General features: G+C 43.7%; 1 protein-coding gene across 1 annotated transcript in view; it reads right to left on the bottom strand.

The window, feature by feature from the left end:
* Positions 1–26,026, bottom strand: part of LOC124045529 (laminin subunit beta-2-like) — a 90,974-nt gene that overhangs the window by 27,173 nt on the left and 37,775 nt on the right. The window contains exons 5-14 of the mRNA XM_046364877.1: positions 17,611–17,684; positions 17,300–17,488; positions 16,950–17,013; positions 8,548–8,747; positions 7,790–7,910; positions 6,879–7,067; positions 2,103–2,282; positions 1,338–1,450; positions 183–262; positions 1–37 (exon numbers count right to left, since the gene is read on the bottom strand). The exon at positions 1–37 is cut by the window's left edge and continues 99 nt beyond it. Coding sequence (XP_046220833.1) covers positions 1–37; positions 183–262; positions 1,338–1,450; positions 2,103–2,282; positions 6,879–7,067; positions 7,790–7,910; positions 8,548–8,747; positions 16,950–17,013; positions 17,300–17,488; positions 17,611–17,684 — 1,247 coding nt within the window. The remainder of the gene's footprint in view (positions 38–182; positions 263–1,337; positions 1,451–2,102; positions 2,283–6,878; positions 7,068–7,789; positions 7,911–8,547; positions 8,748–16,949; positions 17,014–17,299; positions 17,489–17,610; positions 17,685–26,026) is intronic.

Genomic DNA, 26,026 nt, shown 5'->3' with positions numbered 1-26,026 from the left:
ACTACGACAACGACACTGCCCATTGTCCATTGAGCAGCTGAGGAAGACAGATAAAAGGTCTATTCAGTAATCTTGTAGTTGTACAACATGAATCAAATTCATTGGTAGAGATATACATTAAGAGGCCATTTTGTTTTTTATTAATTGTATGTGATGCAGAAACAGATCACAATGTCACTGACTGGTTATCGGTGGCTCCGCCCACATCACAGTCACAGTCTCTGCAGCCATTCAGGTCGTGACTCAGTGCCCAGTGTTCTGGCTGTGGGCGGGTGGGAGACAGGCAGAGACAGCTGTTAGCACCAGACAGACTGCATCAGCCAGGGTTACTGGATCATACATGTCAGCTGATGGGTTTAAATATGAGTCATAGATGGCGACTCAGATATCTCAACCCTGTGTTCCTAGCTCCAAATACATCCTGTCTATCAAAATGACTTACTGTAAATACATCCTGTCTATCAAAATGACTTACTGTAACTACATCCTGTCTATCAAAATGACTTACTGTAACTACATCCTGTCTATCAAAATGACTTACTGTAAATACATCCTGTCTATCAAAATGACTTACTGTAACTACATCCTGTCTATCAAAATGACTTACTGTAACTACATCCTGTCTATCAAAATGACTTACTGTAAATACATCCTGTCTATCAAAATGACTTACTGTAAATACATCCTGTCTATCAAAATGACTTACTGTAAATACATCCTGTCTATCAAAATGACTTACTGTAAATACATCCTGTCGATCAAAATGACTTACTGTAAATACATCCTGTCGATCAAAATGACTTACTGTAAATACATCCTGTCTATCAAAATGACTTACTGTAAATACATCCTGTCTATAAAAAAAAACATAGTGTATAAGTGCAGGCTGGTAGAGTTTAAGTTATGGGTGAAAATAGTGGTTGTCCGTTCTTGACTTTAAAATAAGCCTATATGCAGCTTCTGAGAACTCAGGATCCACTCAATCAGGACCAATGCCTGCTGACCATTTTTGACCTGCTGTAACACACCAACCGGAGAGGTCTGACATCCCTGGGCTAAATTTAGACATTCCTGGGTACTGTTACTGGCATGGCAAGGAAGTTAGGTGAGTGAAAGGGGGATGTGAATCACTCAGAAACACCTATGAATTCTGGAAGGTGTATGTGAGAAAGAGCGAGGGAGAGAGAGAGAGAGAGAGAGAGAGAGAGAGAGATAGAGAGAGAGAGAGAGAGAGAGAGAGTATAAGAATGAGAGAGGAAGAGAAGAGAGAGTGTGAGAGAGGAAGAGAAGAGAGAGTGAGAATGAGAGAGGAGGAGAAGAGAGATTTGGACTCTTACCAGACACTGGCCACAGCTGCGTCCGGTGACCTGGCGCTTGCAGAAACAGTCCCCGCTCACAGGGTCACACGGTGGTCTCTCTGACACCGTACCCCTGGGGTCACACTGGCAGGCTGAGGGGGAGAGCAGGAGTTATGGGGCAGACTGAGGGGGAGAGCAGGAGATATGGGGCAGGCTGAGGGGGAGAGCAGGAGTTATGGGGGCAAGCTGAGGGGGAGAGCAGGAGATATGGGGCAGGCTGAGGGGGAGAGCAGGAGTTATGGGGGCAGGCTGAGGGGGAGAGCAGGAGTTATGGGGGCAAGCTGAGGGGGAGAGCAGGAGATATGGGGCAGGCTGAGGGGGAGAGCAGGAGTTATGGGGGCAGGCTGAGGGGGAGAGCAGGAGTTATGGGGCAGGCTGAGGGGGAGAGCAGGAGTTATGGGGCAGGCTGAGGGGGAGAGCAGGAGTTATGGGGCAGGCTGAGGGGGAGAGCAGGAGTTATGGGGGCAGGCTGAGGGGGAGAGCAGGAGTTATGGGGCAGGCTGAGGGGGAGAGCAGGAGTTATGGGGCAGGCTGAGGGGGGAGAGCAGGAGTTATGGGGCAGGCTGAGGGGGGAGAGCAGAAGTTATGGGGGCACAGGGGAACAGAAATATCTACAAAATATGATACATAGGTTTATTCATAACACTGACGAAACTAAACCTTTTGAACAAAAGATTGCAAAAAAATCTTAAGTCCAATTTGTTAGACTGAATCATGACTATACTCTTACTCCTCTCCACTCACCTTGGCAGCCAAGAGGATGGTCTGCACTCAGGCCGAAGAAGCCAGACTTGCATTTGTCACAGCGAGGTCCCTCCACATGGTCCTTGCAGCGGCACTGCCCAGCGACCATGCCCAGGGACGGCTCATCATGCCCGTCACAGATGCCCCCGTTCAGGGAACCATCAGGATCACAGTCACAGGCTTGCAGAACGAAGACAACAAACATCCTGTTAACGCCAAACTTAAAGCTGGAATCCGTAGCGGTGAAACTGACACGTCCATTTGCGATGTTACAACAACAAAGACGTTACTTCAAAACAATGTTGTATTATTAAATGTGAAGGCTGTTATTTCATCAAATCAATTCTCTACGTGTAATTAATATTACGTGATTAAATTAATCATGTAAACTTTAATTTATCTAGGAAGTCACGGCACCACAGGAAAAATGTATAGAGTCTCTATCTCGGTCCTTCTGTAGCTCAGTTGGTAGAGCATGGCGCTTGTAACGCCAGGATAGTGCGTTCGATCCCCGGGACCACCCATACGTAGAATGTATGAATACATGACTGTAAGTCGCTTTGGATAAAAGCGTCTGCTAAATGGCATATATTATTTTCCGAATCGACTCTTCAGATATTTTCATATCTTATGAAAACTGTCGCTTATTAATGAGTTACTATTACCTCATTGGTTCTCGTTACTGAACGTAGCAACCCTTGGATATCTGCATGAACCCTAGCCTAAATGATGAATCAGCGAAATACAAATTGGCTTAAATATTTATTTATTTATTAAATAACTAAATAATCACAGAAATACTTAAACAAACAAACAGTAGATATTTGGGTTAGTACATGATACAAAGAAAAATGCCTACATCACAAAATTAAGGTTTGGTGGACAAAGGAAAGAGGAAAGGGACTGAGAAAAGTGGGAAAGACAAAATGGATTCACTTCACACAGTGGATAATTATATTCATGTAACTGCTAATCCTTTGCACATGAACGGCCGCTCATTCGAGACTAATTGCAATGTGTTTATATTTACGTCCGTATGTCGTTGTTGTCTTCTCTGTTGGAATCTGGTCCGTCTGCTGGAGAGTCAACTCATCAGAGAGTCTCTGGTTAACTCCCCTAGGAGTCACAATGTCTTCTCTGTTGGAATCGCTGGTCGTCTGCTGGAGAGTCAGTTCATCAGAGAGTCTCTGGTTAACTCCCCTAGGAGTCACAATGTCTTCTCTGTTGGAATCGCTGGTCGTCTGCTGGAGAGTCAACTCATCAGAGAGTCTCTGGTTAACTCCCCTAGGAGTCACAATGTCTTCTCTGTTGGAATCGCTGGTCGTCTGCTGGAGAGTCAGCTCATCAGAGAGTCTCTGATTAACTCCCCTAGGAGTCACAATGCCCTTCGTGGTCGTAGCTTTCTCCCCGGCTCTGGATAGTGTCTGTTGTCATGGATACGTCAGGCCTACAGATCGTCGTTGCATAGAATAGATGCTTCCACGGTTGTTGGTATTCTTGTACTAGACTCACAGAATTTCCAGCTGTAGACCAGTAACTACACGTTTAGGATTTGCTCTTATTCTGTAGTGATCGATAGTCTCAGAGCTGAACCATATCCAGCTGAGTAGCCAAAACTACACGCTGTCTGGTCTCCTGGGCCTCCAGAGTTGTAGTTCTTAACCATTTCCAGCTGAGTAGCCAAAACTACACGCTGTCTGGTCTCCTGGGCCTCCAGAGTTGTAGTTCTTAACCATTTCCAGCTGTGTAGCCAAAACTACATGCTGTCTGGTCTCCTGGGCCTCCAGAGTTGTAGTTCTTAACCATTTCCAGCTGAATAGCCAAAACTACACGCTGTCTGGTCTCCTGGGCCTCCAGAGTTGTAGTTCTTAACCATTTCCAGCTGTGTAGCCAAAACTACACGCTGTCTGGTCTCCTGGGCCTCCAGAGTTGTAGTTCTTAACCATTTCCAGCTGTGTAGCCAAAACTACATGCTGTCTGGTCTCCTGGGCCTCCAGAGTTGTAGTTCTTAACCATTTCCAGCTGAATAGCCAAAACTACACGCTGTCTGGTCTCCTGGGCCTCCAGAGTTGTAGTTCTTAACCATTTCCAGCTGAGAAGCCAAAACTACACAGTGTCTGGTCTCCTGGGCCTCCAGAGTTGTAGTTCTTAACCATTTCCAGCTGAATAGCCAAAACTACACGCTGTCTGGTCTCCTGGGCCTCCAGAGTTGTAGTTCTTAACCATTTCCAGCTGAGAAGCCAAAACTACACAGTGTCTGGTCTCCTGGGCCTCCAGAGTTGTAGTTCTTAACCATTTCCAGCTGTGTAGCCAAAACTACACGGTGTCTGGTCTCCTGGACCTCCAGAGTTGTAGTTCTTAACCATTTCCAGCTGAGTAGCCAAAACTACACGCTGTCTGGTCTCCTGGTCCTCCAGAGTTGTAGTTCTTAACCATTTCCAGCTGAGTAGCCAAAACTACACGGTGTCTGGTCTCCTGGGCCTCCAGAGTTGTAGTTCTTAACCATTTCCAGCTGTGTAGCCAAAACTACAGCTGGATGGTGTCCGTGGCCGATAGAGTTGTAGTTCTTAACCATTTCAACGTGTAGAGACAGCTCCATATCTTCTATTGTAATGGCCGATAGAGTTGTAGTTCTTAACCATTTCAACGTGTAGCGACAGCTCCATATTTTCTGTTGTAATGGCCGATAGAGTTGTAGCCATTCCAATGTGGGGACTCTGTCCCGGCATTCTTTGACTTAATGTACATTTAGTAGGAAGTGGGTTTTATACTCTGTGGAAGAAGGGGAGGTTCTATGACACTTAATGTTATGTCTGGGCTCATGAGGGTGTGGCCACTGACTAGTTAAACTTTATTTGAAAATCTATAGAAAGTTAACATCACATTGTCACGAATATTACCGAAGGTGACTCCCCTTCTTGTTCGGGTGGCGCTCGGCGGTCGTCGTCGCCGGTCTACTAGCTATCGCCGATCCGTTGTTCTGTGTTCGTTTAGTTTTGTCTAATTGGTAGCACCTGTTTCTAGTTTGGTTGTTAGGATAGGGTATATATAGTCTGTTTAGCCCGCTTCTGTTTCGTGCGGGCTTGTTCGTCTGTTTTGTTGGTTGAGTGTATTTTGTTGTATTTTGGGTTACACGCTGTCCGGTTATATTTCTGTTCATTTGTGTTTTCACTTTGTATATGCATTGTTTCGGGACATTAAAGCGTGTTGTTTTCCCCCACATCTTTGCTCTCTGCGCCTGACTCCACACCTCTTCACTCATAACTGTGACACACATTACATATTTTCACAAATAGTTTCTACATTATACAATACAGTCGGGAAATGTAGACTTTAAGAGATACAGTTATGTGTGTTTCTTATCCTTCATGAGATCACCAAATGAAACACACTCTACATGAATGTCCCTTAAATATCCACGGACCATTCCCACGTTCTCAAAAATAGAAATATTGTTTCATTATTCAAACTTTTGTTGTCCAAGGGTCTCTGTGTTCCACTGTTTACATTCCAATCTCGAACACTACACAGCATAGAGGCAGCGTATTTTATGACTGCCCATTAACCAGCCGACTTCCCGCTCTCCCCCGCTAGGAGAGAGAGCACGCTGTAGAGCGGACCCCCTGTAACCTGAACCTTCAGATCGTCATGACAACAACCACCAATGTTTTTCCCCTCTGACATCATCGCAAGCACAATAGAACAGCAGAATATGTACTATGATGTTTTTGTACCAAGATGCTTGACACTGCTCTCCTCTTATAAACAGAATATGTTCTTTGTACCAAGATGCTTGACACTGCTCTCCTCTTATAAACAGAATATGTTCTTTGTACCAAGATGCTTGACACTGCTCTCCTCTTATAAACAGAATATGTTCTTTGTACCAAGATGCTTGACACTGCTCTCCTCTTATAAACAGAATATAAACAATTCTTTGTACCAAGATGCTTGACACTGCTCTCCTCTTATAAACAGAATATGTTCTTTGTACCAAGATGCTTGACACTGCTCTCCTCTTATAAACAGAATATGTTCTTTGTACCAAGATGCTTGACACTGCTCTCCTCTTATAAACAGAATATGTTCTTTGTACCAAGATGCTTGACGCTGCTCTCCTCCTTTTGTAAACAAAATAAAAACAATAACAAATGTGCCTGCGGGGCGACCAGTTGCTCCGTCTCACCTGCAGATCTCAGCTTTAATAACCATCACGGACACACACACACACTACCGAGAAAACATGGAAACGCAAAATCTCCTGGACATAAAGTGATGGCAGGGTTTCAACGAGAAAATAACCTTCATACGTACCTATACTCATACACAGTCTGATAATGTAAGAAATACACACACAGATCCTGTGTTCCAGGCGATCAGTCGACCCCCTCTACTCACCACTACAGACTCCTGGGTCTCTGATGTAATTGATTCCAGACCCCCTCTACTCACCACTACAGACTCCTGGGTCTCTGATGTAATTGATTCCAGACCCCCTCTACTCACCACTACAGACTCCTGGGTCTCTGATGTAATTGATTCCAGACCCCCTCTACTCACCACTACAGACTCCTGGGTCTCTGATGTAATTGATTCCAGACCCCCTCTACTCACCACTACAGACTCCTGGGTCTCTGATGTAATTGATTCCAGACCCCCTCTACTCACCACTACAGACTCCTGGGTCTCTGATGTAATTGATTCCAGACCCCCTCTACTCACCACTACAGACTCCTGGGTCTCTGATGTAATTGATTCCAGACCCCCTCTACTCACCACTACAGACTCCTGGGTCTCTGATGTCCCTGCTGGGGTTCAGGTAATAGAAGGGTTTACACATCTCACAAGTGCGTCCCATGGTGTTGTGGAGACAATCGTCACAGACGCCACCGTTGGCATTGCCCGTGGACAGGTACACCGCCATGTCAAAGTGACACTGGTTGGAGTGACCATTACAGTTGCATTCTGGGTTGAGACAAAAGGACAGATATTAAAACATGAAATTAAGATTTGATTACAATCTCATTCTATTGGATTTTGACTACTGCTGTGTGATGAGTAACTGATGAGTAGGAGATGAATAAGAAATGTAATGTTTCTTGTTATGGTAATCAAGATTGGAGTCTCATTCCTTTGGTTATGACTTTTGACTGGTGTGCTCATTATAATATTCAGTGATGTGTTGCAGATTAGAGATGTTTCTTCTCATGGTGTGCTCATTATAATATTCAGTGATGTGTTGCAGATTAGAGATGTTTCTTCTCATGGTGTGCTCATTATAATATTCAGTGATGTGTTGTAGATTAGAGATGTTTCTTCTCATGGTGTGCTCATTATAATATTCAGTGATGTGCTGCAGATTAGAGATGTTTCTTCTCATGGTGTGCTCATTATAATATTCAGTGATGAGTTGCAGATTAGAGATGTTTCTTCTCATGGTGTGCTCATTATAATATTCAGTGATGTGTTGCAGATTAGAGATGTTTCTTCTCATGGTGTGCTCATTATAATATTCAGTGATGTGCTGCAGATTAGAGATGTTTCTTCTCATGGTGTGCTCATTATAATATTCAATGATGTGTTGCAGATTAGAGATGTTTCTTCTCATGGTGTGCTCATTATAATATTCAGTGATGTGTTGCAGATTAGAGATGTTTCTTCTCATGGTGTGCTCCACCACCACTCACTCTTGCAGGCGTTGGTGTTGCGTCCCTCAGCCGGTCTCCAGGGCACGTCGTTATGGAAGTCGTCACACAGCTCACAGTTCAGACCCTTGGTGTTGTGCTTACACACACACCTCCCGTGGACCTGAGAGACAGAGAGGCTGAATTAGTCCCAGAGGATCCTAAACACACCCTCCCATGGACCTCAGAGACAGTGAGGCTGAATTAGTCCCAGAGGACCCTAAACACACCCTCCCATGGACCTGAGAGACAGAGAGGGTGAATTAGTCCCAGAGGATCCTAAACACACCCTCCCATGGACCTGAGAGACAGAGAGGCTGAATTAGTCCCAGAGGATCCTAAACACACCCTCCCATGGACCTGAGAGACAGAGAGGCTGAATTAGTACCAGAGGACCCTAAACATACCCTCCCATGGACCTGAGAGACAGAGAGGCTGAATTAGTCCCAGAGGATCCTAAACACACACCTCCCATGGAGCTGAGAGACAGAGGCTGAATTAGTCCCAGATGATCCTAAACACACACCTCCCATGGACCTGAGAGACAGAGAGGCTGAAATAGTCCCAGAGGATCCTAAACATACCCTCCCATGGACCTGAGAGACAGAGAGGCTGAATTAGTCCCAGAGGATCCTAAACAAACCCTCCCATTCTAACTCCCTTTGCATAGTTACCTCTGTTTTCAGACAACAGCAATCTATATAGGGTAGTTCTTCCTCCATACAGCATGGGGGCCGTGCTGTGTTCCTTCACTTACTCACCATGCCCTCCTCATCCTTGATCCCATCGATGGGGGCACACTCGGAGGCGTGGCCATAGCAGAAGCAGTTGCCGCGGACGATCAGCTCATACATGGCGTAGTAGTACTTCTCCTTGATCTCCACGCGGGAGTCCAGCAGGTTGTCACCCAGGGTGTGCAGCTTGGTGAAGTTCACACGCAGGTTAGTGATCTTCAGCTGATCTACACGATGCAGGCAGAGGAGGAGAAGAGAGGAAGGGGGTGAGACAGACAGACAGATTAGGAGGTATACAACAAGCTTTATGAACATCCTAATTCCTATCCTTCAAAGCCAAAGGAAAGGCTCCCGCTATAAAACCATCAATTACACCATCAATTATGACAGCCCTGAGCGTCAGTTTCTGAGTGTTACAGGCAATGTTTCAGTGCATGGTTATGGATGTTTTTTAAATAATGTTTTGTCACATACAGTACACCAGATAAGTACAGTGAAATGTGTTGTGTTACAGGGTTAGCCATAGCAGTACAGCGCCCCTCGAGCAAATTTAGACATCGATATTTCACCTTGCCTCTCTCCCTCTCTCTCCACTTCAACTTAGCGTTTAAACACAAACTAGACGGTCATTTCCCATGAATAAAAATTGGTGGGACTTGCTTTAACTCTTTACAAGTATTTTTGTGGTAGTGGAAGACGTTTAAAATGTTTAATTTAAGCCAAGACGTTAATATAGTCCATGTTAAAATGTAGTAAAAAATAATTGACTACACTATCAACCTTCTTCATTTTTTTATTTTACCTTTATTTAACTAGGCAAGTCAGTTAAGAACAAATTCTTATTTTCAATGACGGCCTAGGAACAGTGGGTTAACTGCCTGTTCAGGGGCAGAACGACAGATTTGTACCTTGTCAGCTCAGGGGTTTGAACTTGTAACCTTCCGGTTACTAGTCCAACGCTCTAACCACTAGGCTACCCTGCCACCTCTACACTCTAACCACTAGGCTACCCTGCCGCCTCTACACTCTAACCACTTGGCTACCCTGCCGCCTCTTCACTCTAACCACTAGGCTACCCTGCCGCCTCTCCACTCTAACCACTAGGCTACCCTGCCGCCTCTACACTCTAACCACTAGGCTACCCTGCCGCCTCTACACTCTAACCACTAGGCTACCCTGCCACCTCCACACTCTAACCACTAGGCTACCCTGCCCCCTCTACACTCTAACCACTAGGCTACCCTGCCACCTCTACACTCTAACCACTAGGCTACCCTGCCACCTCTACACTCTAACCACTAGGCTACCCTGCCACCTCTACACTCTAACCACTAGGCTACCCTGCCACCTCTACACTCTAACCACTAGGCTACCCTGCCACCTCTACACTCTAACCACTAGGCTACCCTGCCACCTCTACACTCTAACCACTAGGCTACCCTGCCACCTCTACACTCTAACCACTAGGCTACCCTGCCACCTCTACACTCTAATCACTAGGCTACCCTGCCACCTCTACACTCTAACCACTAGGCTACCCTGCCACCTCTACATTCTAACCACTAGGCTACCCTGCCACCTCTACACTCTAACCACTAGGCTACCCTGCCACCTCTACATTCTAACCACTAGGCTACCCTGCCACCTCTACATTCTAACCACTAGGCTACCCTGGAGTGTTAGGCAGTTAGAACACATATTTCATCACAAATAATTACAGTCAGACTGGCCTACTACACTTGTATACAGTCTCATACTAGAATACCACAGTAAACTGTAACAATACAGATCAAATCAAATCAAATGTATTTATATAGCCCTTCGTATATCAGCTGATATCTCAAAGTGCTGTCCAGAAACTCAGCCTAAAACCCCAAACAGCAAGCAATGCAGGACAGAATACAAGGAGACATGGGTGAAGTTAAAAATACAAATAAACTTACTTCAACCATACATTAACTTCATAATCAAATCTTAATAAAATAACAACACCAAAGGATAAAACTGTTCAAATAAAGTTATGACTAGATAGATAAATACATGGATAGATAAATAAAGTTATGACTAGATAGATAAATAAAGTTATCATAATCAAATCTTAATAAAATAACAACACCAAAGGATAAAACTGTTCAAATAAAGTTATGACTAGATAGATAAATACATGGATAGATAAATAAAGTTATGACTAGATAGATAAATAAAGTTATGACTAGATAGATAAATAAAGTTATGACTAGATAGATAAATACATGGATAGATAAATAAAGTTATGACTAGATAGATAAATAAAGTTATGACTAGATAGATAAATAAAGTTATGACTAGATAGATAAATAAAGTTATGACTAGATAGATAAATAAAGTTATGACTAGATAGATAAATAAAGTTATGACTAGATAGATAAATAAAGTTATGACTAGATAGATAAATACATGGATAGATAAGATAGATAAATAAAGTTATGACTAGATAGATAAAAATAAAGTTATGACTAGATAGATAAATAAAGTTATGACTAGATAGATAAATAAAGATTATGATAGATAAATAAAGTTATGACTAGATAGATAAATAAAGTTATGACTAGATAGATAAATAAAGTTATGACTAGATAGATAAATAAAGTTATGACTAGATAGATAAATACATGGATAGATAAATAAAGTTATGACTAGATAGATAAATAAAGTTATGACTAGATAGATAAATAAAGTTATGACTAGATAGATAAATAAAGTTATGACTAGATAGATAAATAAAGTTATGACTAGATAGATAAATAAAGTTATGACTAGATAGATAAATAAAGTTATGACTAGATAGATAAATAAAGTTATGACTAGATAGATAAATAAAGTTATGACTAGATAGATAAATAAAGTTATGACTAGATAGATAAATAAAGTTATGACTAGATAGATAAATAAAGTTATGACTAGATAGATAAATACATGGATAGATAAATAAAGTTATGACTAGATAGATAAATAAAGTTATGACTAGATAGATAAATAAAGTTATGACTAGATAGATAAATAAAGTTATGACTAGATAGATAAATAAAGTTATGACTAGATAGATAAATAAAGATAGATAAATAAATAGATAAATATGACTAGATAGATAAATAAAGTTATGACTAGATAGATAAATAAAGTTATGACTAGATAGATAAATACATGATAAATAAAGTTATGAGATAGATAAATAAAGTTATGACTAGATAGATAAATAAAGTTATGACTAGATAGATAAATAAAGTTATGACTAGATAGATAACTATAGATAAATAAAGTTATGACTAGATAGATAGATAAATAAAGTTATGACTAGATAGATAAATAAAGATTATGACTAGATAGATAAATAAAGTTATGACTAGATAGATAAATAAATGGATAGATAAATAAAGTTATGACTAGATAGATAAATAAAGTTATGACTAGATAGATAAATAAAGTTATGACTAGATAGATAAATAAAGTTATGACTAGATAGATAGATAAAAATAAAGTTATGACTAGATAGATAAATAAAGATTATGACTAGATAGATAAATAAAGTTATGACTAGATAGATAAATAAAGTTATGATAGATAGATAAATAAAGTTATGACTAGATAGATAAATAAAGTTATGACTAGATAGATAAATAAAGTTATGACTAGATAGATAAATAAAGTTATGACTAGATAGATAAATAAAGTTATGACTAGATAGATAAATAAAGTTATGACTAGATAGATAAATAAAGTTATGACTAGATAGATAAATAAAGTTATGACTAGATAGATAAATAAAGTTATGACTAGATAGATAAATAAAGTTATGACTAGATAGATAAATAAAGTTATGACTAGATAGATAAATAAAGTTATGACTAGATAGATAATAAATAAAGTTATGACTAGATAGATAAATAAAGATGACTAGATAGATAAATAAAGTTATGACTAGATAGATAAATAAAGTTATGACTAGATAGATAAATAAAGTTATGACTAGATAGATAAATAAAGTTATGACTAGATAGATAAATAAAGTTATGACTAGATAGATAAATAAAGTTATGACTAGATAGATAAATAAAGATAGATAAATGACTAGATAGATAAATAAAGTTATGACTAGATAGATAAATAAAGTAGATAGATAAATAAAGACTAGATAGATAAATAAAGTTATGACTAGATAGATAAATAAAGTTATGACTAGATAGATAAATAAAGTTATGACTAGATAGATAAATAAAGTTATGACTAGATAGATAAATAAATGGATAGATAAATAAAGTTATGACTAGATAGATAAATAAAGTTATGACTAGATAGATAAATAAAGTTATGACTAGATAGATAAATAAAGTTATGACTAGATAGATAAATAAAGTTATGACTAGATAGATAAATAAAGTTATGACTAGATAGATAAATAAAGTTATGACTAGATAGATAAATAAAGTTATGACTAGATAGATAAATAAAGTTATGACTAGATAGATAAATAAAGATAGATAAATGACTAGATAGATAAATAAAGTTATGACTAGATAGATAAATAAAGTTATGACTAGATAGATAAATAAAGTTATGACTAGATAGATAAATAAAGTTATGACTAGATAGATAAATAGATAGATAAATAAAGTTATGACTAGATAGATAAATAAAGTTATGACTAGATAGATAAATAAAGTTATGACTAGATAGATAAATAAAGTTATGACTAGATAGATAAATAAAGTTATGACTAGATAGATAAATACATGGATAGATAAATACACGAATGATACAGGCATGGAAGACCTAATGGATGGAGGGATAAAACGAATGATACAGGCATAGAAGACCTAATGGATGGAGGGATAAAACTAGAATGATACAGGCATGGAAGACCTAATGGATGGATAGATAAATAAAGGATAAAATAAATAAAGTTATGACAGGCATGGAAGACCTAATGGATGGAGGGATAAAACGAATGATACAGGCATGGAAGACCTAATGGATGGAGGGATAAAACGAATGATACAGGCATGGAAGACCTAATGGATGGAGGGATAAAACGAATGATACAGGCATGGAAGACCTAATGGATGGAGGGATAAAACGAATGATACAGGCATAGAAGACCTAATGGATGGAGGGATAAAACGAATGATACAGGCATAAGAAATGACCAGGCATAAAGACCTGGATGGAGGGATAAAACGAATGATACAGGCATAGAAGACCTAATGGATGGAGGGATAAAACGAATGATACAGGCATGGAAGACCTAATGGATGGAGGGATAAAACGAATGATACAGGCATAGAAGACCTAATGGATGGAGGGATAAAACGAATGATACAGGCATGGAAGACCTAATGGATGGAGGGATAAAACGAATGATACAGGCATAGAAGACCTAATGGATGGAGGGATAAAACGAATGATACAGGCATGGAAGACCTAATGGATGGAGGGATAAAACGAATGATACAGGCATGGAAGACCTAATGGATGGAGGGATAAAACGAATGATACAGGCATGGAAGACCTAATGGATGGAGGGATAAAACGAATGATACAGGCATGGAAGACCTAATGGATGGAGGGATAAAACGAGGTGAAGTTGGACTGATTGGTTTGAGAACTGTATGTATGGTTGAAGGTGTTGATGGTGTCTGTGTCTGTGGGAGGTGGGGGGAATAATCGGGAGTAGCTATTGCTGTTCTGGTATCAGATTTGAATATCAGAAAAGAAGAATCGAGGTGCCATACCGGTTAAGTTTTTGTTGAGAAAAGGGGTCAAGGTAGCTGTTTAGCGTCTAAAGTCACAATGTTTACTCATTCTCTCATGCTTAGAATTTGAAAGTCCTGAAAAGTTCCACGCTAGTTAATTCAACAGTGGGAAGTTCGCTAAGTTAGTTGATGTGGTTCGTAAAAACAGCTGTACCTCTTGATTGGTAGTAGATACTTCTGTTATTTTTTTCCCCAGAAGGTGGTCAAAACGCGGTTGTTTGAAAAACTTAAGACGAAAAGTTGTCGATGTGATTACATAAACAGCTGCATATCGTTAGATCTGTACAATATATTTCTGTTCCGATTCCAGATTAGAACAGCAGAGAAGAGAACAAAGATGTCACACCCTCTACATTTTTGGCTAACTTGTTCGGAAAGTGGTCAAAGTCACTGATTTGTGTCAAAGTTGCATTGATGCATTTACAGTGTATGGAAGTTGGAAGTCATGATGTCACAACGGGGAGGTTTAGAATGTTGACAGAAGTCACAATATTCACACCTCTAAAGCTAAAAATCTGTGTTTTGAGGCGGCTACCTTCACTATACTCTGACGAAATACATTTTTTGTATTCTCTGTGTGGTTACTTCCATTACCTCCCTCTATTTGACTACCATACAGTTTCAACAGTTACTGTTTCATTAACGAAAGTAAAAGAAGAACAGAGAGAGAGAGAGAGAGTTACTCTTTTACATTCAACTAGAGCGAAAACGAGAGAGAGGTGAGAGGGGCAGCCTCAAATCCATTGCTCCTATCAGTGCTCCTGGGCTATCTGAGCGTATCCTTTCTCACACACAGAAGAGGTCTGTTCTCTGGACCTTGACAGGCAAAACACCACTCCCTTCAATCAGTTCCACAGGGCTTTGTGGAATATCAGGCTTTTGCCAGCACCACAATGAGCCATGTCCAACTCTTATGAATATCAGTCAGGCCACTGCTAAAGTCATTTCATTGTTATTATTAACATACTAATGTACCTTCTGCCCAAAGCTCCCCCAACATCCCTGACAGGATTACCTCGATCCTCTTTAAGCTATCGTGCCGTGTAGGATCTCTGCGTGGGAAAGTGCTCAAACGAAACCATACTAAACCGTAGGCATTCTGTAACCGTATACCAGTCCTGACAGTCAGGCTTCATATCGCCCTTCTCTCCTCTAAGACATCCTCCGTCCGTGTTGATATTCTGTGGCACGCTAGCAGATCCCACCGTTTCCATTACAGAGGGAACACATCAGGTTTCAGCACTTTAAATCACTGAACGCTCTAAAAACGTCTCTCTCTCTCTCTCTCTCTCTCTCTCTCTCTCTCTCTCTCTCTCTCTCTCTCTCTCTCTCTCTCTCTCTCTCTCTCTCTCTCTCTCTCTCTCTCTCTCTCTCTCTCTCTCTCTCTCTCTCTCTCTCTCTCTCTCTCTCTCTCTCTCTCTCTCTCTCTCTCATTAAACAAGTGTAGATTATTAATGATCGTGGCAGTGCGCTCGCTACTCATTCAGAGTGTGTCCGTCTGGACAACGTGGAACCATAACCAGTTAAAGGGTCAGGGTCAGCCTGTACCTTGGTTTCATTAAGACTCTTAAGAACAGAACCTCCCCTGGCACTACTTAGGAAAGGCTGCTCTTGTTCCTGAGAAAACAGTGAAGCCATGCCAGTCGAAACATAAGGGACAGCTTGTGTGGGGGAGAGACAGCAGCTGTTTTTTACATTCCGCTACTTTCCCATAGTAGACAAGGCGTCAGACCTCAGATCAGAGAGCAGAGCAGCCCGTCATGGTCCATTATGTTTAGGGATTGTATGAGCATGGCTGATTGATATTAGCATATGACAGGGTGGCAGTTGCTGTATCATGTAGGCCAGGGCTCTTCAACCCTATTCCTGGAGAGCTACCCTCCTGTAGGTTTTCAGTCCAACCCTGTTCCTGGAGAGCTACCCTCCTGTAGGTTTTCACTCCAACCCTGTTCCTGGAGAACTACCCTCCTGTAGGTTTTCAGTCCAACCCTGTTCCTGGAGAGCTACCCTCCTGTAGGTTTTCACTCCAACCCTGTTCCTGGAGAGCTACCCTCCTGTAGGTTTTCAGTCCAACCCTGTTCCTGGAGAACTACCCTCCTGTAGGTTTACACTCCAACCCTGTTCCTGGAGAGCTACCCTCCTGTAGGTTTACACTCCAACCCTGTTCCTGGAGAGCTACACTCCTGTAGGTTTTCACTCCAACCCTGTTCCTGGAGAGCTACCCTCCTGTAGGTTTACACTCCAACCCTGTTCCTGGAGAGCTACCCTCCTGTAGGTTTTAACACCAACCCTAATGTAGCGCACCTGATTCTAATAATTAGCATGTTGATAAGCTGAATCAGGTTAGTTACAACTGCGGTTGGACTGAAAACCTACAGGAGGGTATCTCTCCAGGAACAGGGTTGAAGAGCCCTGGTGTAAACCTACAGGAGGGTATCTCCAGGAACAGGGTTGAAGAGCCCTGGTGTAAACCTACAGGAGGGTAGCTCTCCAGGAACAGGGTTGAAGAGCCCTGGTGTGAACCTACAGGAGGGTATCTCTCCAGGAACAGGGTTGAAGAGCCCTGGTGTAGGCTATGTGAGTTTGGCTTTACATGGAGTAAGCGGTTGCCAGTTGTAGTGACTGCTGACGGTCTCTTACTCTGAATGTTGGGGCTGTAGGGGTCCTCAATGTGGATGGCAGGGTCCAAAACTCTGTAGATGGCCTGGAGGAAGATGAGGGACACAACAGGTGGTTGAATGACATCTACATTTATGGATATATGAATATATATTGTATGTCCTGTAAGGCTCAGTTGGTAGAGAATGGTGCTTGTAAGGCCAGGATTGTGGGTTCAATTCCTGGGGTCACCTATACACAAAATGTATGCACCCATGACTACGTCGCTTTGAATAAAGGCGTCTACTAAATGGCATATATTGCAGTATACTTATATTACTACAGAACACTAGTAATAGTGATTCTCTATATCTCTAGCCAATCAGACTCACCTCTCCCTCTGTGGATGGCTCGATGTCAGAGTAGCGGGACTCACAGGTGACATCATCCACCTTGCGCAGGGGACCTTTGGATATCCCGGGGAAGACCGAGGCACAGTCGTAGGCAAAGTAGCGGTACACCTGCCAGTTACGTCCAAAATCTGCCGATCGCTCAATCACCATGGCTGCTGGGCGAAACGTCTGTGTGACAGGAGAGGAATGAGATGTGTGTAGACACATTTGAGGAAGACACAGAGCATTTCCATATGATGCATACATTTCACACACTTCTAAGGGTTACTGCTTTAAGTGGCGTATCTCACCTTGAAGGTCATGATTAGATGAGTGAAATGGAATTCTGCCTCAAGGTCCAGTTGAATGAAGACATCAGGCTTTCCTGAAGACAAAACGAGAGAGAGAGAGAGAGAGAGAGAGAGAGAGAGAGAGAGAGAGAGGGAGAGGGAGAGAGAGAGAGAGAGGAGGAGAAAGAGAAAGGGAGAGAGAGGAGAGAAGAGGAGAGAAGAGGGAGAAAGAGAGAGAGAGGGAGGGAGAGAGGAGAGAGAGAGAGAGAGAGAGAGAGAGAGAGAGAGAGAGAGAGAGAGAGAGAGAGAGAGAGAGAGAGAGAGAGAGGGAAGAGAGAGGGAGAGAGAGAGGAGAGAGAGGGAGAGGGAGAGGGAGAGAGAAGGAAGAGAGGAGAGAGAGAGGGAGAGGGAGAGAAAGAGGGAGAGGGAGAGGAGAGGAGAGGGAGAGGGAGAGGGAGAGGGAGAGAGAGAGGAGGAGGAAGAGAAAGGGAGAGAGAGGGAGGGAGAGAGAGAGAAAGGGAGAGAGAAAGAGAGAGAAAGAGAGAGAGAGGGAGAGGTTATGTCATGCTTTATGGTGTTGCTATTAAATATATTTAAGTACATTTATTCAACCTGTCATTCATCGTGTCAATCTGTCTGTTACAGGATATGTAGCCATGTTTTCACCACAGTGATAACTCAACTACCAGTCTTAAGGGAACCCCCTGTCCGTCTCTTGGCTTGAGTAATGACATCTGAACAGGGAAAAAACATTCACGTCTGGACTGGAGACATGGTCCACCACATGGCTAAGCCCATACACTTCCTGATCACCATCCATCCTGGGGAACCACTTGAGTTGGGCTGCTATTCACAATGAATTGGGAGAGAAGGAGTCTTGAGTTCCAGTAGGGGAGGGGGGGGGGTATGCCTTATGCCAAACGGGTATTCCCCTTCTAGAAGCTGGAACATGTAACTGCTACAACACAGTAAATAACATAATAACCAGAATGAAAAGTCCCATTGCAAATTTCTAACAGCTAATTTATGGGCAGGCCACAACGTAGCTCAAAGGGAATCCTGTGAGAACACCGTAAACACCTGCTCACCACGCTAAGTGCTTTGAGGAGCTTCTTACTGATATACAAATGCAGTCTGAAGTGAGTACAAACAGCAGTAAGACATAGATTAAATCCATAACTCGGCGCATTAAAAAATGAGCGAGATAATGAGAGAGTACAGCTTCATGGGTGGCAGTTCAACATTAACAGCACTAGCTAGCTACCCCTCAGGCAGGCAAGGTGTGGTGTGGTGTAGTGTGTTGTAGTGTAGTGTAGTGTAGTGCTCCAGAGTGGCGCAGCGGTCTAAGGCACTACATCGTAATGCTAGAGGCGTCACTACAGACCCTGGGTCGATTCCAGGCTGTACAGAACTGTGAAAAAAAACAAAGAACTCACGGAATTAAGACAGACAGACAGACAGACAGGGTCTCTGGAATCTTTTGGAGATTCGTACAATCATATCAACATCCTGACATGTACACACAGAGAGGTCAAACTGGATGTAGGCGGCTGGGGCTGTGAGTCTGTGAACCATAACCTGCACTCATTAATGAATGGCTTAATCAGGAAGGAAACAGAGTGAGAGGAAATGAGAGACAGGGTGTGCTAGAGACAAGAAGTCAGGGGGAAGGAGAGGGAGAGGGAGAGATGGAGAGGGAGAGCGATGGAGAGAGAGGGAGAGGGAGGGAGAGGGAGAGAGAGAGAGAGAGAGAGAGAGAGAGAGAGAGAGAGAGAGAGAGAGAGAGAGAGAGGGAGAGGGAGAGAGAGGGAGAGGGAGAGAGGTAGAGGGAGAGAGAGAGAGGGAGAGGGAGAGAGAGAGAGGTATAGGGAGAGAGAGAGAGGTAGAGGGAGAGAGAGAGAGAGAGGTAGAGGGAGAGAGAGTGAGGTAGAGGGAGAGAGAGAGAGGTAGAGGGAGAGAGGTAGAGGGAGAGAGAGAGGTAGAGGGAGAGAGAGACCTACGCAAGAGAAAAAGAAGCAAAGAGAAGGTAAGGGAAGAAAAGAGAGAGAAAGAGCTGTAGAGTAGGAGAGGGAACACAACAAATAGTGCTCTGTTTTTTTCCCATCACTGCTGTTGTGAGGCTTGGCTCATGGAGAGCAAACTGGTACACTCCACCAACGCAAACAACCCACTCACACATCCTTCTAACGGCCTACCGGTACCTGTCCTGCAATGAAATACCTTGTAGAAGTGGGCCACGCCGCTCTCCAGTCCAGTGGACATAAGGTACTGACCCGACCCAGCCTTCCAATCCCTTAGTACAAGAGGGGGGACACAGGGACTGTTGTCATGGCATATAGTACAAGCATCCCACTGTGCTCACTGTGCACCATCTCACATACTCTAAAGGTCTGCCAGATCCACCATGGAGACAGGGAGTAAAAATAGTGACTGTTTCCTGTCTCCCACCTCTCAGTGTTCTACACAGTGTACAGGCAGTGCTATAGTGGTCCACAGTAGTCAATCACTCAGACATAGACCTGAAATTGGACTTTTGTCTGCTGTATGTGAGCTCTGTATTAACAATGAAGAAGGAAAATTGCTGAGCGTTTCTCAAAATCTCATTTTCTGTCGTTCCCTCAATGTACCCTCCTCTCACTCTTTCTCCCCATCTCCCACTATGAATCTGACTTCCTCCCCCTCCCTCCCTCCATCTCCCACTATTCATCTGACTCCCCCACTCCCTCCCTTCATCTCCCACTATTCCTCTGACTCCCCCACTCCCTCCCTCCATCTCCCACTATTCAGCTGACTCCCCCACTCCCTCCCTCCCTCCATCTCCCACTATTCATCTGACTCCCCCACTCCCTCCCTCCCTCCCTCCATCTCCCACTATTTATCTGACTCCCCCACTCCCTCCCTCCATCTCCCACTATTCATCTGACTTCCTCCATCTCTCACTAGTAATCTGACTCCCTCTGTCCCTCCCTCTTGCTTTCCATCTCCCACTATTCATCTCCCTCCCTCCCACCTCTCTCTCTTCTCTCCATTTCCCACTATTCATCTCCCTCCCTCCCTCCTCTCTATCTCCCTCCCTCCCTCCATCTCCCACTATTCACCTCCCTCCCTCCTCTCTATCTCCCTCCCTCCCTCCATCTCCCACTATTCACCTCCCTCCCTCCTCTCTCTCTCCATCTCCCACTATTCATCTCCCTCCCTCCCTCCTCTCTCTCTTCTCTCCATTTCCCACTATTCATCTCCCTCCCTCCCTCCCTCCTCTCTATCTCCCTCCCTCCCTCCATCTCCCACTATTCACCTCCCTCCCTCCCTCTCTCTCTCCATCTCCCACTATTCATCTCCCTCTCTCCCTCCCTCCTCTCTCTCTCTTCTCTCCATCTCCCACTATTCACCTCCCTCCCTCCTCTCTCTTCTCTCCATCACCCACTATTCATCTCCCTCCCTCCCTCCCCCCCTCCCTCCCTCCCTCCCTCCTCTCTTTCTTCTCTCCATCTCCCACTATTCACCTCCCTCCCTCCTCTCTCTTCTCTCTTCTCTCCATCACCCACTATTCATCTCCCTCCCTCCTCTCTCTCTTCTCTCCATTTCCCACTATTCCCCTCCCTCCCTCCTCTCTCTCTTCTCTCTCTTCTCTCCATTTCCCACTATTCCTCTGACTCCATCCTCTCCTCTCTCCTCTTTCACGTTCCTGTCTTTGTTGGAGTTCCCGAACCAGGGTACAGCCGGGTCTGTTATTACCCCCAATTCCCATACACACAGCTGTGGGCCTGTGTCTGCTGGCTGCTCCATGTAGAGTAAACTACAGTACAGAGAGATTATGATGGAGGGTGATTTAGTGTAATGGAGGCTTTGAAACCTCTGGACTTTGAAGGACCTCCAGAACCATAGAAATAGAATCCATTAAGAATGCATTAATAAAATCCCTGGATGTCACGAACAGAGGTACCAGAACTCACTGTCATGACACAATGTAGCTTCCGCTCCCTCTCTCTCTCCCCCTCTCCCTCCCTCTCTCTCTCCCTCCCGCTCTCCCTCCCTCTCCCCCTCACTCTCTCCCTCCCTCTCTCTCTCCCTCACTCTCTCCCCCTCTCCCTCTCTCTCTCTATCTCTCCCCCTCTCCCTCCCTCTCCCCCTCTCTCTCTCCCTCCCTCTCTCCCTCACTCTCTCCCCCTCTCTCTCTCTCTCTCCCCCCTCCCTCCCTCTCTCTATCTCTCCCCCTCTCCCTCCCTCTCTCTCTCCCTCCCGCTCTCCCTCCCTCTCCCCCTCTCTCTCTCCCTCCCTCTCTCTCTCCCTCACTCTCTCCCCTCTCTCTCTCTCCCTCTCTCCCTCTCTCCCTCCCTCTCTCTATCTCTCCCACTCTCCCTCCCCTCTCTCCCTCACTCTCTCCCCCTCTCTCTCTCTCTCTCTCTCCCCCTCTCCCTCCCTCTCTCCCTCCCTCTCTCTCTCTCCCCCTCTCCCTCCCTCTCCCCCTCTCTCTCTCCCTCCCTCTCTCCCTCACTCTCTCCCCCTCTCTCTCTCTCTCTCTCTCTCTCTCTCTCTCTCTCTCTCTCTCTCTCTCTCTCTCTCTCTCTCCCCCTCCTCCCTCTCTCCCTCCCTCTCTCTCTCTCCCCCTCTCCCTCCCTCCCTCCCTCCCTCTCCCCTCTCTCTCTCCCTCACTATCTCCCCCTCCCTCTCCCCCTCTCTCTCTCTCTCTCTCTCTCTCTCCTCTCTCCCTCTATCTCTCCCTCCTCTCCCTCTCTCTCTCCCTTCCGCTCTCCCTCCCTCTCCCCCTCTCTCTCTCCCTCCCTCCCTCTCCCCCTCTCTCTCTCCCTCCCTCTCTCTCTCCCTCACTCTCTCCCCCTCTCCCTCCCTCTCCCCCTCTCTCTCTCCCTCCCTCTCGCTCTCCCTCACTCTCTCCCCTCCCCTCTCTCTCTCTCCCTCACTCTCTCCCCCTCTCCCTCCCTCTCCTCCTCTCTCTCTCCCTCCCTCTCTCTCTCCCTCACTATCTCCCCCTCTCTCTCTCTCTCTCCCTCTCCCTCTATCTCCCCCTCTCTCCCTCTCCCTCTATCTCCCCCTCTCTCTCTCTCTCTCCCCTCTCCCTCACTATCTCCCCCTCTCTCTCACTCTCTCTCTCCCTCACTATCTCCCCCTCTCTCTCTCTCTCTCTCCCTCTCCCTCTATCTCTCCCCCTCCCATATTTCACTCTGTCTCTCTTTTTTTGCTCCACTCATCCCCCCCCCTCTCCCTTGGTTTTTGAGCAGACCTGTTATTAATAGTGGGAACCCAGATTAGGCCTCTAATAATACGGCTTCTGTATGAGTTCATAGCAGAGGCAGCTGCATGTGGGGGCATGTCATGTTACCGAATGCAGGGGGCAGAGATAATTGAGCACAAAACATAAAGTCAATGGTTCACTATACTTTTGTCAAAAGATGGTGAAAACATGGTGAATTATTTTCTGTACAATGTTCAATTGCTGTATATACTGTACACTTAAAGGGATTCTCTGTACTTTTGTATACTATTTAGACAGTAGTCTCTGATAATTAAAACGTCACATGACGCAGATACGTGCACGCTGTCATTGCGCTCTCTCGCTCTGCTGTGTGTGCATCTTGCTAGATGTCACTCAAATGGCAAGGGGCTGGACTTCATTGGCTGGAACTCAAAACATTAGGGGGCGGACCCACGTGTGAGAAAATGTGGCTGTACAGCTTCCAGTAAACCATTCCTTTCAAACAAGGGATTTAGTGGCTACATGAGGTAAGACAGTAATTCTGCTCATAGATTATATGTGTATGAACGACACATTGACACTTCCAACCCAAAGCATCGAGGCTCAGACCAACAGACTCCTAAACAGCTTCAATCCCCTGGCCATAACACAGTTAAATGGCTAACAACTACTGCTCGCTCTCTCCCACAGACTATCCACACTGACTCTATGTCCATCCACAGGTCACAACACACTCAGACATAATCTACGCCGCTGCTAAAATGATTATTGATTAGATGTATTACTGAATCACACTGCTGTCCATTGATTATTGATATATATATTTATCCTGCTACTGGTCACTGCTACTCCTGTTTACATGTACAGTGCATTCAGAAAGTATTCACGCCCCCTGACGTTTTCCACATTTTGTTACGCTACAGCCTTATTCTAAAATGGATTAAATTGTTATTTTTCCTCATCTACACACAATACCCCTAAATGACTAACAACCGTTTTTCTGAAATTTCAATAAAAAACTGAAACATCACATTTACAAAAGTATTCAGACCCTTTACTCGATACTTTGTTACAGCTCCTTTGGCAGAGATTACAGCCTCCAGTTTTCTTGGGTTTGACGCTATAAGCTTGGCACACCTACATTTGGGGAGTTTCTCCCATTCCTCTCTACAGATAATCTCAAGCTCTGTCAGGTTGGATGGGGAGCTTCGCTGCACAGCTATTTTCCAGAGATGTTTGATCGGGTTCAATTCCGGGTTCTGGCTGGGCCCCTCTTTGCCATTCATAGACTTGTCCCGAAGCCACTCCTGCGTTGTCTTCAGCTGGTTGCTGCTGGAGTAAAACTTGCCCTGTTCATTGCGCAATAATTAAAAACGTAATCGTGTGTTTAAAAACTGTTTTGGTGCGCAATTAAAAATATATATTTTTATTTCTCAACTGGTATTTTAATTGAAGCGCGCTTCCCATTCATCATTCAAGTCCAGGCAACAGGCTATCAGCATGTCACTGTTGGAAGGTGAACCTTCGCCCCAGTCTGAAGTCCTGAGCGCTCTTGAGCAGGGTTTTCATCAAGGATCTCTCTGTACTTTGCTCCGTTCATCTTTCCCTCAATCCTGACGAGTCTCTCAGTCCACTGTTGATGAAAAACATCCCCACTGCATGATGCTGCCAACACCATGTTTCACCATAGGGATGGTGCCAGGTTTCCTCCAGATGTGAGGTTTGGCATTCAGGCCAAAGAGTTCAATCTTGGTTTCATCAGACCATAGAATCCTTTTTCTCATGGTCTGAGATTCCTTTGTGTGCCTTTTTGGCAAACTCCAAGCAGGCTGTCATGTGCCTTTTACTGAGGAGTAGCTTCCGTCTGGCCACTCTACCATAAAGGCCTGATTGCTGGAGTGCTGCAGAGATGGTTGTCCATCTGGAATGTTATCCCATCTCCACAGAGGAACTCTGGAGCTCTGTCAGAGTCACCATCGGACTCCCCCGATTACTCAGATTGGCCGGCTGTCCAGCTCTAGGAAGGGTCTTGGTGGTTTCAAACTTCTTCCCTTTAAGAATGATTTAGTCCACTGTGTTCTTGGGGACCTTCAATGCTGCAGAAATGTTTTGGTGCCCTTCTCCAAATCTGTGCCTCGACACAATCCTGTCTCGGAGTACTATTGACAATTCTTTCGACCTCGTGGCTTGGTTTTTGCTCTGACACGCACTGTCAACTGTGGGACCTTATATAGACAGGTGTGTGCCTTTCAAAATCATGTCCAATCAATTGAATTTACCACAGGTGGATTCCAATCAAGTTGTAGAAACATCTCAAGGATGATCAATGGAAACAGGATGCACCTGAGCTCAATTTTGAGTCTCATAGCAAAGTGTCTGAATACTTTTGTAAATAAGGTATTTATGTTTTTGAAAAACATTTAAAAAATCTAAAAACCTGTTTCCACTTTGTCATTTTGGGGTATTGTGATGTCATTATAGGGTATTGTGATGTAATTTGGGGTATTGTGATGTCATTATGGGGTATTGTGATGTCATTTTGGGGTATTGTGATGTCATTTGGGGGTATTGTGATGTCATTATGGGGTATTGTGATGTCATTATGGGGTATTGTGATGTCATTTTGGGGTATTGTGATGTCATTTGGGGGTATTGTGATGTCATTATGGAGTATTGTGATGTCATTTTGGGATATTGTGTGTAGATTGATGAGAAAAAAGTCTTATTTAATTAATTTTAGATTAAGGCTGTAAGGTAACAAAATGTGAGAAAAGGGAAGGGGTCTGTATACTTTCAGAATTCACTGTATATATTACCATCAGTATATTACCATAATCATTTATATAGTCCTGCTACCAGTCCATTTTCAGCCTTGTTTACAGGTATATCCTACTACCAGTCACTTTTTACAGATGTAAGATCTTAATTTGAGCCAGTTTGCTACAGAAAACCCACCTCGTGTTGAATGAGTTACTGACCTGTATATATAACCAGTCCAGTACCCCTGGACATTGAAGAAGGTACAACCAGTCCAGTACCCCTGGACATTGAATAAGGTACAACCAGTCCAGTACCCCTGGACATTGAATAAGGTACAACCAGTCCAGTACCCCTGGACATTGAATAAGGTACTGACACTGACCTGTATATACAACCACTCCAGTACCACTGCACATTGATTAAGTTACTGGCACTGACCTGTATATACAACCACTCCAGTACCAC

Source organism: Oncorhynchus gorbuscha, linkage group LG10 (assembly GCF_021184085.1).
Source record: "Oncorhynchus gorbuscha isolate QuinsamMale2020 ecotype Even-year linkage group LG10, OgorEven_v1.0, whole genome shotgun sequence".
Lineage (NCBI taxonomy): Eukaryota > Metazoa > Chordata > Actinopteri > Salmoniformes > Salmonidae > Oncorhynchus > Oncorhynchus gorbuscha.
The sequence above is the reverse complement of the archived record's forward strand: the minus strand, read 5'-3'. Positions and strand labels throughout refer to the sequence as shown.